This window comes from Nomascus leucogenys, chromosome 8 (genome assembly GCF_006542625.1).
Source record: "Nomascus leucogenys isolate Asia chromosome 8, Asia_NLE_v1, whole genome shotgun sequence".
In the NCBI taxonomy this organism is placed as follows: domain Eukaryota; kingdom Metazoa; phylum Chordata; class Mammalia; order Primates; family Hylobatidae; genus Nomascus; species Nomascus leucogenys.
In genome coordinates this window covers 44,028,387-44,044,181 of record NC_044388.1, presented here as the reverse complement: position 1 = coordinate 44,044,181, position 15,795 = coordinate 44,028,387, and the positions used below count along the sequence as shown (strand labels likewise).

Sequence of the window (15,795 nt, the reverse complement as noted above, 5' to 3'; positions counted from 1 at the left end):
TCATAGGTGGGAATTGAACAATGAGAACATTTGGACATACGAAGGGGAACATACACCAGTGCCTGTCGTGGGGTGGGAGTGGGGGGTGGGATAGCATTAGGAGATATACCTAATGTAAATGACGAGTTAATGGGTGCAGCACACCAACATGGCACATGTATACATATGTAACAAACCTACACATTGTTCACATGTACCCTAGAACTTAAAGTATAATTTTAAAAAGTTAAAAAAAAAGAAATCAGGAAAACAATTCATAATTTCAATGAGAAATTTAACAAAGAGATAGATATCATAAAAAAGAACCAAACAGAAACCTTGAAAGTGATTATTTCAATAAATAAAATTAAAAATACAAATGAGAGTTTCCATAATAGACCAGATTAATCAGAAGAAAGAATTTCTGAACTTGAAGACAGAGCTTTATCAGACAAATTATATACATATATGACAGAAAGCCTATATGACACATGAAACACCATACAGGAACAAAATATTCACATTTTGGGACTAGAAGGAGAAGAGATGTAAAGGCATAGATGACTTATGTAAGGAATAATACCTGAAACTCTCCAAAGTTTTGCAAGAGATATAGACATCAAGATACAGGTAACTAAAAATCTTGAAATATATTCAACCCAAAAAGGTCTTGTTCAAGGCACATATAGTCAAACTATCAAAAGTCAAAAACAAAGAGAGAATTCTAAAAGCAGAAAGAGAAAAATGTCAAGTCACGTATAAAGGAATACCCATGAGAATAACAGTAGATTTCTCAGCAGAAACCTTAGAGGGAGAGGATCAGAAAAAAACAACTATTGGGTACTAGGCTTAGTACATGGGTGGCAAAATAATCTGTACAACAAACCCCCATGACTCAAGTGTACCTACATAACAAACCTGCACAGGTACACCTGAACCTAAAATAAAAATTTAAAAACACACACACAGGTAAATCCCACTTAAAAGTGGGCAAAGGATTTGAATAGACATTTCTCAAAGGAAGACACACAAATTGCCAACCTGCTGTCTTTTCTGACATGAAAAAATATTCAGCATCAGTAATCACTGGAAATTTTTAAATCAACACCACCATGAGATATCATCTCGCCCCAGTTAGAATGGTTATTATCAAACAACATAAAAACTAACAAATACTGGTGATGATGTTGAGAAAAGGCAACTCATACGCTGTTAGTGGGAATGTAAATTCATACAGCCATGATAGAAGTATTGTGGAGGTTTCTCAAAAAACTAGAACTAGAACTACCATGCAAACTAGCAATCTTTGTACTTGGTATTTATCCAAAGTAAAAGAAATCAGTATATTAGAAAGATACCTGAACCTTCATGTTTATTGCAGCACTATTCACAATAGCCAAAACATGGAATAAACCTAAGTGTGAATCAATGGATGAACGGATAAAGAAAATGTGGTATACATCACAACGGAATACTATTCAGCCATGGAAAAGAAGTAAACTTTTTCATTTGTAACAACATGAATGGAACAGAAGGTCATTATGTTAAGTGAAAAAAGCCAGGCACAGAAAGGCAAATATCACAATTCTCAATCATGTGCGGGACTTTAAAAGTTTAACTCATAAAGATATAGAGTAGACACTTTGGGAGGCCGAGGCAGGCGGATCACGAGGTCAGGAGATCAAGACCATCCTGGCTAACACAGTGAAATCCCGTCTCTACTAAAAATACAAAAACAAAATTAGCCAGGCGTGGTGGTGGGCGCCTATAGTTCCAGGCTGAGGCAGGAGAATGGCGTGAACCCGGGAGGCGGAGCTTGCAGTGAGCCGAGATCGCACCACTGCACTCCAGCCTGGGCGACAGAGCGAGACTCCATCTCAAAAAGAAAAAAAAAAAAAAAAATAGATACAGAGTAGAATGATGCTTTCCAGAGACTGGGAAGAGTGGGCAGGGGAATGAAGAGAGGTTAGTTAATAAGTAGACACAGTTAGATAGAAAGAATAAGTTCTAGAGTTCAATAGCAAAGTAGGGTGACTGTAATTAATGGTAATTTATTGTATATTTCAAAATAGCTAGAAGAGGAGATTTGATGTTTTCAACACAAAGAAATGATAAATGTTTGAGAGGACGGATATTCTAAATACCCTGATTTGATCATCACACGTATACAGATATGAAAATATCACGTGTACCCAATAAATATGTACAATTATTATATATCAATAGAATTTTTTCAATAATAACAATACATTTAGACACAGTTTTACCCAAAAAAAGATATAATGGAAGAAGCACTTTGAACAAATACATACGAATATTCTCTTGCTACTTAGTTTAAGCGAATGCCAATATATTAAGTCTTCTATATGAAGGAAGTGTAGACTATAGAATGAAACAAGGCTTTGAAATTAGATAAACTTGTTGACTAATACCAACCTTATGACTTATGAGGCCTTAGGCAAAGTGATTAAATTATCTAAGTCTTAGTATTTTCATCTGCATAATAGGGATAATGCCTATCTACCTCATAGATAGATGAGGCTGTGAGAATTCAGTATAATTAAATAAGTGAAGTGTCTAATTCAATTATCTTTTGGCTTTTAATAGGTACACAATAAATCACTGCTAGTATTACTGACACCTGCTAAAGTGTGTCCACTAATTAACTGTATATCTAGTAAATGTAGATCACTTCAGCTACTTATACTCCAGGGCTTTTTACTAAACACATTAAATTGAAATATGTAATTAATTACATGCTTTCTTTGAGAATTAACATAGAATAATGTGTGAGATGTACTGTGGATATGCAAAAGAGTTACACATGTGTGCTATTATTAGATTTTGTAAAAATTAATATAATACTCTACTCATACACAAGAGATTTGTAAGAAATTGGAGATTATATATGAAAGCATTTTAAACATAAAGTACCACATGAACTTAAAGGTTTACTAATACAGGCTCAAAACCCAAGTCTGCCACAAACTAGCCATCTGACCATGAGTAATTATCCTTTTTATAACTTAGCCTCTCATCTGTAAAAATGGGAATAATAGGAACTGCCCTGTAGAGATATTGTGAGAATCAAGTAAGTTAATATATGTAAAGTGCTTGGAATGGTCTCTAGAACATAGTAAGTACAATGTAAATATTTGTTCATCTTACTATCATTAATCTTAGGCTCTGGGTGACCTACACAAAACATATTGTCCTAGCATACTTGAGAATAGCTGGCCATATGAACAATGAGCCCAAAATAATTATTCTCATATTGTTGTGATAGATGGATGGATAGATAGATAGATAGATGATTGATAGATAGATAGATAGATAGATAGATGATAGATAGATAGATAGGTAGATTCCATTTATCCATCTATATGGACATATGCATATCAATTATATGTCTATACATATATGGATATGTGTGATTATGTGTGTTTGTGTGTGTATATATACATATACATATACACACATTCCTTTCAGAGCTAATTTGTAATATAATTGCATGTGTACATACATATGAAATATGTTGAGTTTGAGCTATTTTTGTGGGTATATATGTTGAGTTTGAGTTGTTTTTAGAACATAAGAGTTAACCCTTAAAACATTTTTAGGAGTACCCATAAAAATAATATGTTTTCAAAATTTAATGTCTTATTTTCACTTTTGACCTTTGACCTTTTAACCTATGATAGGTTACCCACGTCATAGGCCATATTTGCAAACAGAAAAACTACAAAATGCTAATGACACCTGCTGTAGTTCTTGTCTGATATATCCTCTGGGGAAGATTAATAAGTTTAGAAATCACTGTAGCTAATCAATCACATACTTATAGAATTCTACAGTTTAGAAAACCCTTTCCTATTTCACTTTTTTCCTTTTATTCTTACATCACCCTGTGAAATAAAAGAATAGGCATAATTATTCCCATTTAAAGATGAGAAAAGTAAACTTAGGCAAAGTCAAGTAATTTATCCAAAGTCACACAAATATATATATATAATGTTGGTCTCCAACTAGGACTTCTTACTCTTTTGGATGTTAGAGGTTTTTTTCATAAAATCAAACAATTCTAAAACCAAAACCAAAAATACGTTGTCTAAAACAAAGGCCACTTATTATGTTCTGCTGATGTATTTTTTTAAAGATCCTGGCCGGGCGCGGTGGCTCATGCCTGTAATCCCAGCACTTTGGGAGGCCGAGGCGGGTGGATCATGAGGTCAGGAGATCGAGACCATCCTGGCTAACACGGTGAAACCCTGTCTCTACTAAAAATACAAAAAATTAGCCAGGCATGGTGGTGGGCGCCTGCAGTCCCAGCTGAGGCAGGAGAATGGCATGAACCCGGGAGTCAGAGCTTGCAGTGGGCCGAGATAGCGCCACTGCAGTCTGGCCTGGGCGAAAGAGCGAGACTCCGTCTCAAAAAAAAAAAAAAAAAAAATCCTTACTAAGTGCTTTCACATTCTTTTGCTAATATATCTTGCAGATTGGATTTGTTATCCTTGACTATCTTTAATTTACACTTTATACTACTTTTACATTTAAAATTACATGTTTATACTTGGTGAACTTGGTCCATTGATAGCTAATTTGTGCTTTAAGTAAATACTAAATTTTCACACTCTGAATATTTAAAATGAAATAAACATAAGCAATAAATAAATACTTTGTTAAAACTTACGTAGCTTCTGGATTCATTATACAGGTGGATTCTGAACACTGACATTTCTTTGGGTCATCATATGATATTCCCAGACTGAGTGCCAGCATCTGGGTGACAATAACTGAAAATGCCTCCAGAGTTATCTCCTTGGGGTACTATAATAACAACAAAGAAAATTCTAAGGAAAGATAATTCTCTAAAGGGTGGTAAAAATAATTTTCTAATTATGAATATTTTATTATTTTATCAAATGCTAAAGAATTAGGGAGATATGGATCCTTGAACAGGTGAGAAGCTGAAGTTCTTCTTATGAAGTTTTACTGAGATAGAAGCACATTGAGTGTATGCCAAGCTTTGTGATAATTTAACAATTGAACACCTAACATAATTCTTAGGTAGTTACTATTAATATATAAAAGAATTGTTTTGATAAAGAAAATCTACATTACACTGTTGGTTATATGGACCATAATCTTCAACTCATCTAACTTTTTACAAGAGCTCTAATCCTCATTTTGGATAATCCATATCATCTCCCCCAACCCCCAGCTCATGAAATGGCCACTAACCAAATTACCCAATTTAAGTGCTCACCCTGCTGCCTACTAGGAACCTCACTGACACAGTGACTGGTATCAAAAGAAGCCACAGAAAACAGATCCTTCAGATTGCACTATTGGATTAGGCTGTTTATATCTTTAACACAGATAACTTCCTTGCAAAAAAGAAATGGGGCATTGGTAATTCATGGTATGCAATGACATCATGATTTCTCAAATTATCGCCAAAGCTGGCATAGGATATGATGCAGGAGGAGGAAGATAAAGACATTTAATTGCTATGGTGACAATAGGGATAATAAAGATTTTGGAGTCAATTAATTTCTTATAACAGCCCTAAAGCATGCACATAATGAAGAATAGAAAGGAAACGCTGCAAATGAGCAATGGAAAATGCAAACGGAATCAGAAAGCCTCTGCAGCAGCAATGATGTAACTCATCTGTAGTCATGGATTGACATGGCTGAGGACCAAGCTGGAACCTACCAGATTTGGTGGGAAAAGCATTAGAATCTGAAACTTGGGAGGCGAACAATTGGAATAACATCTCTTTACTTCCCTTGCCAGCAGAGGAAGCCCTCTCCAAACAATGAGAGAGCCCCTGCATTTAAAAAAAAAAAAAAAAGTTTTAATGACGATAGCTGGAACATTAGTCTCACTACCCCACATTGCCTCTAGGTCCAAATCAAGAATTAATTCTCAACATGGTCTTGAAGGAGAAGCATCAATGTACTGCTCTGGAAGGAGATAATTTATACTTTGAAAGGGATTGATCAGACAGTATGAAATAGAAGGCTGGACTAGAACAAATTTATTGTAATTCATGACTCACCTGGGATTTTGTATTTAATGTGCCAAGTAAAAGCAGGAGTCATGTTAACTGAAGTTAGACTTAATGGGAGCCTACTGTCAGTAAGGTCAAAATACTGGAGCTTTCCTGGCATACTGTATGGTGAAGAAGTGCTAAGTTTCAGGAATATGGTAATATTGAATGAATCTACTGTGTGAAACCTGTTGGGTAACTACCCTTGATCAAACATTCAAAGAGAGCTGGGAGGATATTTCCTTCAAGACACTTGAAAATGCTTTGCTGAAAGACACACCAATATCGTCAAAAATCTCTGCTGTTTTTTTTTGTTGTTGTTTTTTGTGTTTTTGTTTTTGTAGACTGGAGATGATGGTAGCATAGTGCAATGGATCTTCGTTCTCTGAAACCAATTGGAATTTTTTTTTTGAGATGGAGTTTCACTCTTGTTGCCTAGGTTGGAGTGCAATGGCATGATCTTGGCTCACTGCAACCTCCACCTCCTGGGTTCAAGTGATTCTCCTGCCTCAGCCTCTCGAATAGCTGAGATTACAGGCACCCGCCACTATGCCTGGCTAATTTTTGTATTTTTAGTAGACACTGGGTTTTGCCATGTTGCCCAGGCTGGTCTCGAACTCCTGACCCTCAAGTGATCCACCTGCCTCAGCCTCCCAAAGTGCTGGGATTATAGGCATGAGCCACCACGCCCAGCCCCAACAGGAACATTGGGACCAGGAGTGTTACAGGCCATGCGGCACAGCTTAACTGAGACAAGGTGGGTGCAATTACCATCACAAGCTAAAGGGACTTACATATTATCAAAGCTGTTTTGACCTACAGGTATTATGGTAATTATTTCAGGGACCCTAAAAATAAAATATATGAGCATCATACTGAAGGTTTTCTTGACATTCTAGGTCTGGTGGCAAAAACTTACCATGAGTTGCTGTGATGCAGATTCCCAGACCTAAACCAATTCACAACCTCAGGGATTCTCAACTAAGTCAGGAACCTGCCATACAGAGGAAACTGACTATTCCCCCAAGCCTTCCACAGAGAGACCTGTAGCTATTCACTAGAATAACTGTGTACACAGGAAAAGAAAACAGCTAGGACTTCTGGGGCTTATTGGATTCTGAGTCAGAACTAAAGTTACCCTGAAAAACTGAATACCACCTTAGTCTACTGGTCTAAGTGCAGGCTTATGGAGGTCAGGTAGTCAGAAGAAACTTGTTTCAAGTTCATCTAACAGTAAATCCAAAAGAACTTCAGATATGTCCTACTATTATTTTCCAAATCCCAGAATTATGGCTGGAATAGAAATACTAGCACATATTGTCTGCTGACCAATGGAGTGAGACATATTATGATAGGGAGGGCCAAGAGGAAGTGCCTGGAACTGCTCCCAAGATGATAAATCAAGAATAATATGGCATCCCTTGGGAAACTGCATACTGCTTATATTAGTGTCACCATTAACGTTTGAAATTGTAGGAGTAATGATACATGTCACATAATCATTTAACTTGTTTGTTTGCCTGGTGCAAAAGCGAAAGATAGATAATGACTGTAAATTATCCTCTGAAACTGATCTGCCTTTCTATACAGCTAGAGCACTCTACCTGCCATCAACAGAAGCCAGTGATGAGCCTCCACCATAGCACTATGCCCCTGTTGGATTAGCCAGTCAACTGGAGATAGGTTTATTACAGTGGACTACTGAAGGATCAATGATTTGTCCTCGTGTATCCCAGGTATGGATTTTCCTTGCCTGTCTGCAGTGATTCTAAAGCACCACATTCCTGTGCTTAAAGAAGGTCTTCTACATCACCACACGATATTGTTTCTGACCAGGGTCGCATCTTGTGGCCTAGTATTTATAGAAATGGGTTCATTTACTTATCGCATGTCCTGTAACACAGAAGCAACTGGCTTAATACAAGACTGTAATGGCTGGCTAAAGATTCAGTTGTGGCACCAGCTAAGGAACAACATCCAGAGAGGTAGGAAGGATATCACTAATGATTTTTTAAATATCCTAAAGCAGCAGCCAAAACTTGGTGCCATTTCCCCCATAGTCATTAGGCTTGAGTCTGAGAACAGAGTGAGTGATGATGAGGAAAAATGGGATGAGAATTGCTAGATAAGTTGCTGCATACTAGCTGGCAGAGGCTGTGGTGACTTACTATACTATATTGGGAATATACTATATTGGGAATAGCCCCAGGCTGGTGCGGCACTGCATGCAGACTTACTCTGGGCCTATGGTTTCTGGTATGGTAGGGGTGAATTAGAGGCAGACATTTAACTTCCCCACCATTCTGGGACCATTTGTGAGAGGCTCACTCCTGTCTCATCACACAGGAACCACTGGGAGTGCTGGTAGGGCTAAGCCATCTGGGGTCAGTTGGAGATGAAAAATAGCGGTGGGGCTCACAGTGATCAGCACGTGATTCTTCGGCGTTGCTCTTCATTCTGGCCAACGGAGGTGCCACGCCACAGAGACTAGCCAACAGCATCATGCTGCAGGAAACACGATACAGATTCCAAACATACAAAAATACTGCCTAGCCAGGAAGACAACCTACAATCCTACTCCATCAGAAACAATCCAGAACCCAGCCAGTATCCCCACCTGATGTTAGAGTCCAGCCAGTGGTCTCACTAGACCATGGAGCACAGCCAGCTATACCATTTGACCTCAGAGTACAGGAAGCAACCAAGCCCAACTAGAGAACCCAACACCAAGGTCTGCCTGTCCACGGTTGTAACCAATGGCATCCAGAATCCCAGGTTACAGTAAAAGTAAAGGTCTTTTACCAGAAAAGAACACCTGAAAAAGCTAGAAGACGTGAACATCTCCTCAAATGCATAGGGACACAAGGATTACGAAAAATCAGGAAAATATGACATCACAGAAAGAAACTAATAAAGCTCCTGCAGTGTACCCAGAAGAAAGGAGATTTATGAAATGACTGACAAAGAATTCAAAATAATCCTCTTCTGGGAGATGTTGGTCAAAGAACGGATATTTAAAGATAGATAGGAAGAATACATTCAGGAGTTCTATTGTACCACTTGGTAACTACATTTAATGATGATAAATTGTATTCTTGAAAAATGCTAAGAGAGTGGATGTTAAGCATTTTCACCATAAAAATGGTAAGTATGTGAGGCAATGCATTTGTTAGCTAGATTTAACCATTCTATAATGGATATAGTCTTCAAAACATCATGTTGTGCATGGTAAAGGCAGACAATTTTATATGTCAATTTAAAAAATAAATGAATTTGAAATAAAAGAAAAAACAATCTTTCTCTACTCACAGTCATGAATATGTTCCTTTTTTTATCTTCCAGAGCTTTATTGTTTAACTTTCAAATATAGAGCTATAATCTATTTATATTTTATCTTTCAAATAGCATCAAGTCAGAGTAGAGTTTCTTTTATCAAAAAGCCCATCTGCTAACCAGTGCACTACAGTGTCGCCTTTGTAAAACCTTTAGTGTATGCCTATACATTTTTTTGTTTCTGAACTCTCTGGTCTATTGGTCTGTTTGTCTATCTCTGCACCTGTCTCTGTCTTAATTACTAAGTGTTTATAATGTCTTGATATAAACTATAATATGTCCCTCAACTTTGTCGTTCTTCAAAATTATTGTGGCTTTGTAAAAGTGTAAGTATAAAAATTGTGTTTTACACTTCCTTGAATTTATCTCCTCCCACAATTTTATCCTATGCCTTGGCTCAGCCACTCATTCCTATGTTTCACACTCTAGCCCTTGTCAACAGATCTTTATCAATAACGGCCACCCCTCCATCATCTTAGTAACTGCATCTCACAGACTGATCATCTGCATTTTTTCCTGATTACTCCTCTAGCACCTCAACTCCAACAATCCATGAACCAGCCAGCACATCTAACTCATGGTTCCAACCACATTTTCACTGTACCTAACTTCCTTACTAACTTCTCTCTTTCACTCATCAGTTCAAATTCCTTTACATACACCCTGAATTTCTTTGCCATCTTTTCACTTCATAATGACTTCACAAAAATATGATACATTGGTCTTCAAAATGCTGAGGTAGGAAGATGTTAGGACAAAGATTCTATACCTAGCCCGATTATCAATCAAATGTTAAGACAAAATAAAAGTGTTTTCATTGAAGGGGGTAGGGCCAAGATGGCTGATTAGAGGCAGCTACAGTCCCCAGCTCTCATGGAAAGGAATGAAAACAGCAAGCAAATTCTACACTTTCAACTGAGGTATCCAGGTTCTTACACTGGCACTGACTAGGCAGACGGCTTGACCCACGGAGAGGAAGGAAAAGCAAGGTGAGGTGATGGCCCACCCAGGAGTGGCATGGAGCCAGGGAAGCCCCCATCCCCAGCGAAGGGAAGTGATGAATGATTGTGCAGCCCCACCCTGAAAACCGTGCTTTTCCCATGGCTCTTTGCAACCCATGGATCAGAAGATCCCCTCATGAGCCCATGTCACCAGGGCCTTGGGTCCAAAGCATAGAGAGTGTGGAGACTCAGGGAAGCAGCCATTTGGGCCCACATGGACACCCAGGAGTTTTGAATACCCTAGCCCCAGGAATTCCTGCCAGGCGGGAGATCCATTCATGCATTCCCGTAGGAAGGGGGCTGAATCCAGGGAGCCAAGTGTGTCGTTTTGCAGGCCCCACTTCCACAGCACCACGCAAGTTAAGACCCACTGGCTTGGAATTCGAGCCAGCCAGTAGCAGCAGGCTGGAGACTGACTGAAACGGACTAAGTTCCTTGGGGAAGGAGCAGTCACATCTCTGTGCTTCAAGTTGGCCATTCTAGCCTGCTGTCTCTGGAGACTCCAGGTAGTCCAGACCAGAACTCTGATCTCTCCCTGGGATGGAGCTTCCAGGGGGAAGGGATGGCCATAGTCTCTGTGGTTCAGCTGACTATGCCTTTCCAGCCTGCTGGCTCTAGAGAGTCTGGGTGGTCTAGACGAGGAGGGCTCCCCCAAACACAGCACATCTGCTCTGTGAAGGGACAGCCAGACTGCTTCTTTAAGCAGGTCCCTGATCCCATTCCTCCTGACTGGGTGAGACCTCCTACAGACATCACCTACAGGAGTATATGGGCTAGTATAAGGTCAGTGCCCTGCTCGCATGGAGCTCACAGAGGAAGAACCAGGTTGCCATCTTTGCTGTTTCCTAGCCTTCACTGGTGATACCTCCAGGTGTAGGAGAGACTGAGGCAACTAGGGTCTGGAGTGAACCCCCAGCAAACTGCAGCAGCCCTATGAAAGAGTGGCCTGACTGTTAAAAGGAAAAACAAACAGAAAGCAACAACAACAACATCAACAAAAAAGGCCCCACAAAAACCCCATTCAAAGGTCAGCAACCTCAAAGATCAAAGGTAGATAGCCCACAAAGATGAGAAAAATCAATGCCAAAACACTGAAAACTCAAAAAGCCAGAATGTCTCTGCTCCTCCAAATGACCCCAATATCTCCCAGCAAGGGCACAGAACTGGGCTGAGGCAGAGATGGCTGAAATGACAGAAGTAGTCTTCAGAAGGTGGGTAATAACAAACTTTGTTGAGCTAAAGGAGAATGTTCTAACCCAATGCAAAGAAGCTAACAATCATAATAAAACAATACAGGAGCAGATAACCAGAATAGCCAGTTTATAAAGGATCATAACTGACCTGATGAAGGTGAAAAACACAACACAAGAAATTCACAATGCAATCACAAGTATCAATAGCAGAACAGACCAAGAGGAGGAAAAAATATCAGAGCTTGAAGGCTGTCTTTCTGCAATAAGACATTCAGGCAAGAACAGAGAAAAAAGAAGGAAAATGAATTAACAAAACCTCTGAGAAATATGGGATTATATTAAAAGACTGAACCTACAACTGATTAAGGTACCTGAAACAGACAGGGAGAACAGAACCAAGTTGGAAAACATACTTCAGGACATCATCCAGAACTTCCTCAACCTAGCAAGACAGACCAACATTCAAATTCAGGAAATCCAGAGAACCCCAGTAAGATACTCCATAAGAAGTTCAGCCCCAAGACACCCAATCATCAGATTCTCCAAGGTCAAACTGAAAGTAAAAAAAAAAAAATGTTAAGGCAGTCAGATGGAAAGGCCAGGTCACCTACAAAAGGAAGCCCATCAGAATAACAGCAGACTTTTCAGTGGAAACCTTGCAAGCCAGAAGAGATTGGGGGCCAATATTCAATATTCTTATAGAAAAGAATTTTCAGCCTAGAATTTCATATTCAGCCAAACTAAGCTTCATAAGCAAAAGAGAAATAAGATCCTTTTCAGCAAATGCTGAGGGAATACATTACCACCAGGCCTGCCTTACAAGAGCTCCTGAAGGAAGCACTAAATATGGAAACAAAAAACAATTATCAGCCACTACCAAAACACATTGAAGTACACAGATCAGTAACACTATGAAGCAACCACATAAAAAAGTCTGCAAAATAACCAGCTAGAATCATGATGACAGGATCAAATTCACACAGAACAATATTAACTTTAAATGTAAATAGGCTGAATGTAAACAGGCTAAATGCCCAAATTAAAAGACACAAATGACAAGATGAATAAAGAGTCAAAACCCATTGGTATACTGCCTTCGAGATACCCATCTCTCATGCAAAGACACATAGGCTCAAAATAAAGGGATGGCTGGGAGCAATCACTCAAGCCTGTAATTCCAGCACTTTGGGAGGCCAATGAGGGCAGATCACTTGAGGTCAAGAGTTCAAGACCAGCCTGGCCAACATGGTGAAATCCTGTCTCTACTAAAAATACAAAAAATTAGCCAAGCATGGTGATGTGTGCCTGTAATCCCAGCTACTTGGGAGGCTGAGGCAAGAAAATCTCTTGAACCTGGGAGGCAGAGGTTGCAGTGAGCTGAGATCATACCATGGCACTCCGGCCTGGGCAACAGAGTGAGACTCCTGTCTCCAAAAAAAAAAGGAGGAAATGAAGAAAAATTTACCAAGCAAATGAAAAACAGAAAAGAGTTGGAGTTGCAATCCTAGTTTCTTACAAAACAGACTTCAAACCAACAAAGATCAAAAAAGACAAAGAAGGGCATTACATAATGGTAAAGGGTTCAATTCAATAAGAAGAGCTAACTATCCTAAATATATAAGCACCTGATACAGGAGTACCCAGATTCATAAAGCAGGTTCTTAGAGACCTACAAAGAGACTTAGACTCCCACACAATAATAGTGGGAGACTTTAACACCCCACTGACAATATTAGACAAATCATTGAGACAGAAAATTAACAAAGATATATAGGACTTAAACTCAGCTCTGGATCAAGTGTACCTGATAGATATCTACAGAAATCTCCACCCAAAATCAAGAGAATATACATTCTTCTCATCACCACATGGTACTTACTCTAAAATCAATCACATAATCAAAAGTAAAACACTCCTCTGCAAATGCAAAAGAACTGGAATCATAACAGTCTCTCAAACCACAGCACAATCAAATTAGAACTCAAAATTCAGAAACTCACTTAAAACCACACAACTACATAGACATTAAACAACATGCTCCCAAAGGACTCCTGGGTAAATAATGAAATTAAGGCAGATATCAAGAAGTTCTTTGAAACTAATGAGAACAAAGAGACAATGTACCAGAATCTATGGGATGCAGGTAAAGCCATGTTAAGAGAGAATTCATAGGATTAAATGGCCACATCAAAAAGCTAGAAATATCTCAAAACAACAACCTAATATGCCAACTAAAAGAACAAAAGAACCAAGAGCAACCGAACCCCAAAGCTAGCGGAAGACAAGAAATAACCAAGATCAGAGCAGAACTGAAGGAGATAGAGACACAAAAAAAAACCTTCAAAAAATCAATGAATCCAGGAGCTGCTTTTTTGGAAAAATTAATATAATAGATAAACCACTAGCTAGATTAGTAAAGAAGAAAAGAGAGAAGAATCAAATAGATACAATCAGAAATGATAAGGGGGATATCACCACTGACCCCACAGAAATACAAACAAACATCAGAGAATACTGTAAACACCTCTATGCATATAAACTAGAAAATCTAGAAGAAATGGATAAATACCTGGACACATAACACCCTCCCAAGACTGAACCAGGAAGAAATTGAATCCCTGAATAAACAAATAATGAGTTCTGAAATGGAGGCAGAACTAATGAATAGCCTACCAACCAAAAAGAGCCTAGGACCATATGAATTTACAGTTAACATTCTACCAGAGGTAGAAAGAAGAGTTGGTACCATTTTTACTGAAACTATTCCAAACAATTGAAAAGAAGGGACTCCTCCCCGATTCATTTTATGAACCCAGCATCATCCTGATACCAAAATCTGGCAGAGATACAGCAAAAAAAGAAAACTTCAGGCCAATATCTCTGATGAACATCGATGCAAAAATCCTCAATAAAATACTGGCAAACTGAATCCAGCTGCACATCAAAAAGCTTATCCACTATGATCAAGTTGGCTTCGTCCCCGGGATGCAAGGTTGGTTCAACACACACAAATCAATAAATGTGATTCATCACATAAACAGAACTAAAGACAAAAACCACATGATTATCTCAATAGATGCAGAAAAATCCTTTGAAAAAATTTTCATGTTAAAATCCCTCAGTAAACTAGGTAGAAAGAATGAACATACCTCAAAATAATAAGAACCATCTATGGAAAACCCAAAGCCAATGTCATAGTGAATGGGCAAAAGCTGGAAGCATTCCCCTTATAAACTGGCACAAGACAAGGATGCCCTCTCTCACCATTCCTAGTCAACATAGTATTGGAAGTTCTGGCCAGGACAATAAGGCAAAATTTAAAAAAAGGGAATTCAAATGGAAAGAGAGGAAGTCAAATTGTCTTTGTTTGCAGATGACATGATCCTATACCTAGAAAACCTCATCCTCTCAGCCCAAAAGCTCCTTAAGCTAATATGCAACTTCAGCAATGTCTCAGGATACAAAATCAATGTGCAAAAATAACTAGCATTCCTATACCAACAACAGAAAAGCAGAGAGTGAAATCATGAATGAACTCCCACTCACAGTTGCTACAAAGAGAATAAAATACCTAGGAATACAGCTAACAAGGGAAGTGAAGGACCTCTTCAAGGAGTACTACAAATCACAGCTCAAGAAAATTAGGGAGGACACAAACAATTGAAAAATATTCCATGTTCATAAATAAAAAGAATATCATGAAAATGGCCATACTGCCCAAAGCAATTTATAGATTGATTCAATGCTATTTCCATTAAACTACCATTGACATTCTTCACAGAATTAGAAAAAAAACTATTTTAAAAATCATATGAAACCAAAAAAGAGTTCAAACAGCCACAACCATCCTAAGAAAAATGAACAAAGCTGGAAGCATCACGCTAGCCAACTTCAAACTATACTACAAGGCTACAGTAACCAAAACAGTGTGGTACTGGTACAAGAACAGACACATAGACCAATAGAACAGAATAGAGAACTCAGAAACAAGACCACGCACCTACAACCATCTGATCTTCAACAAACCTGACAAAAACAAGCAATGGGGAAGGGATTCCCTATTTAATAAATGGACCTGAGAGAACTGGCTAGCCATATGCAGAAAATTGAAACTGGACTCCTTCCTTACACCTTATACAAAACTTAAGTTGATTGGGCATGGTGGCTAATGCCTGTAACCTCAACAGTTTGGGAGGCCAGGGCAGGTGCATCACATGAGGACAGGAGTTCGAGA

The 15,795-nt window shown here is 38.6% G+C and overlaps 1 protein-coding gene across 6 annotated transcripts in view; it reads right to left on the bottom strand.

Annotated features, from left to right (window-relative positions):
• LOC100607260 (disintegrin and metalloproteinase domain-containing protein 32) overlaps nt 1–15,795 on the bottom strand; it is a 166,244-nt gene that overhangs the window by 91,363 nt on the left and 59,086 nt on the right. For 5 of the 6 annotated variants that reach the window (XM_030817161.1, XM_030817162.1, XM_030817165.1 and 2 more), the window contains one exon: nt 4,670–4,806. The exons of the other annotated variant lie outside the window; for it this stretch is intronic. In XM_030817161.1, the coding sequence (XP_030673021.1) occupies nt 4,670–4,806 (137 nt within the window). The remainder of the gene's footprint in view (nt 1–4,669; nt 4,807–15,795) is intronic. 6 annotated transcript variants of the gene reach the window in all.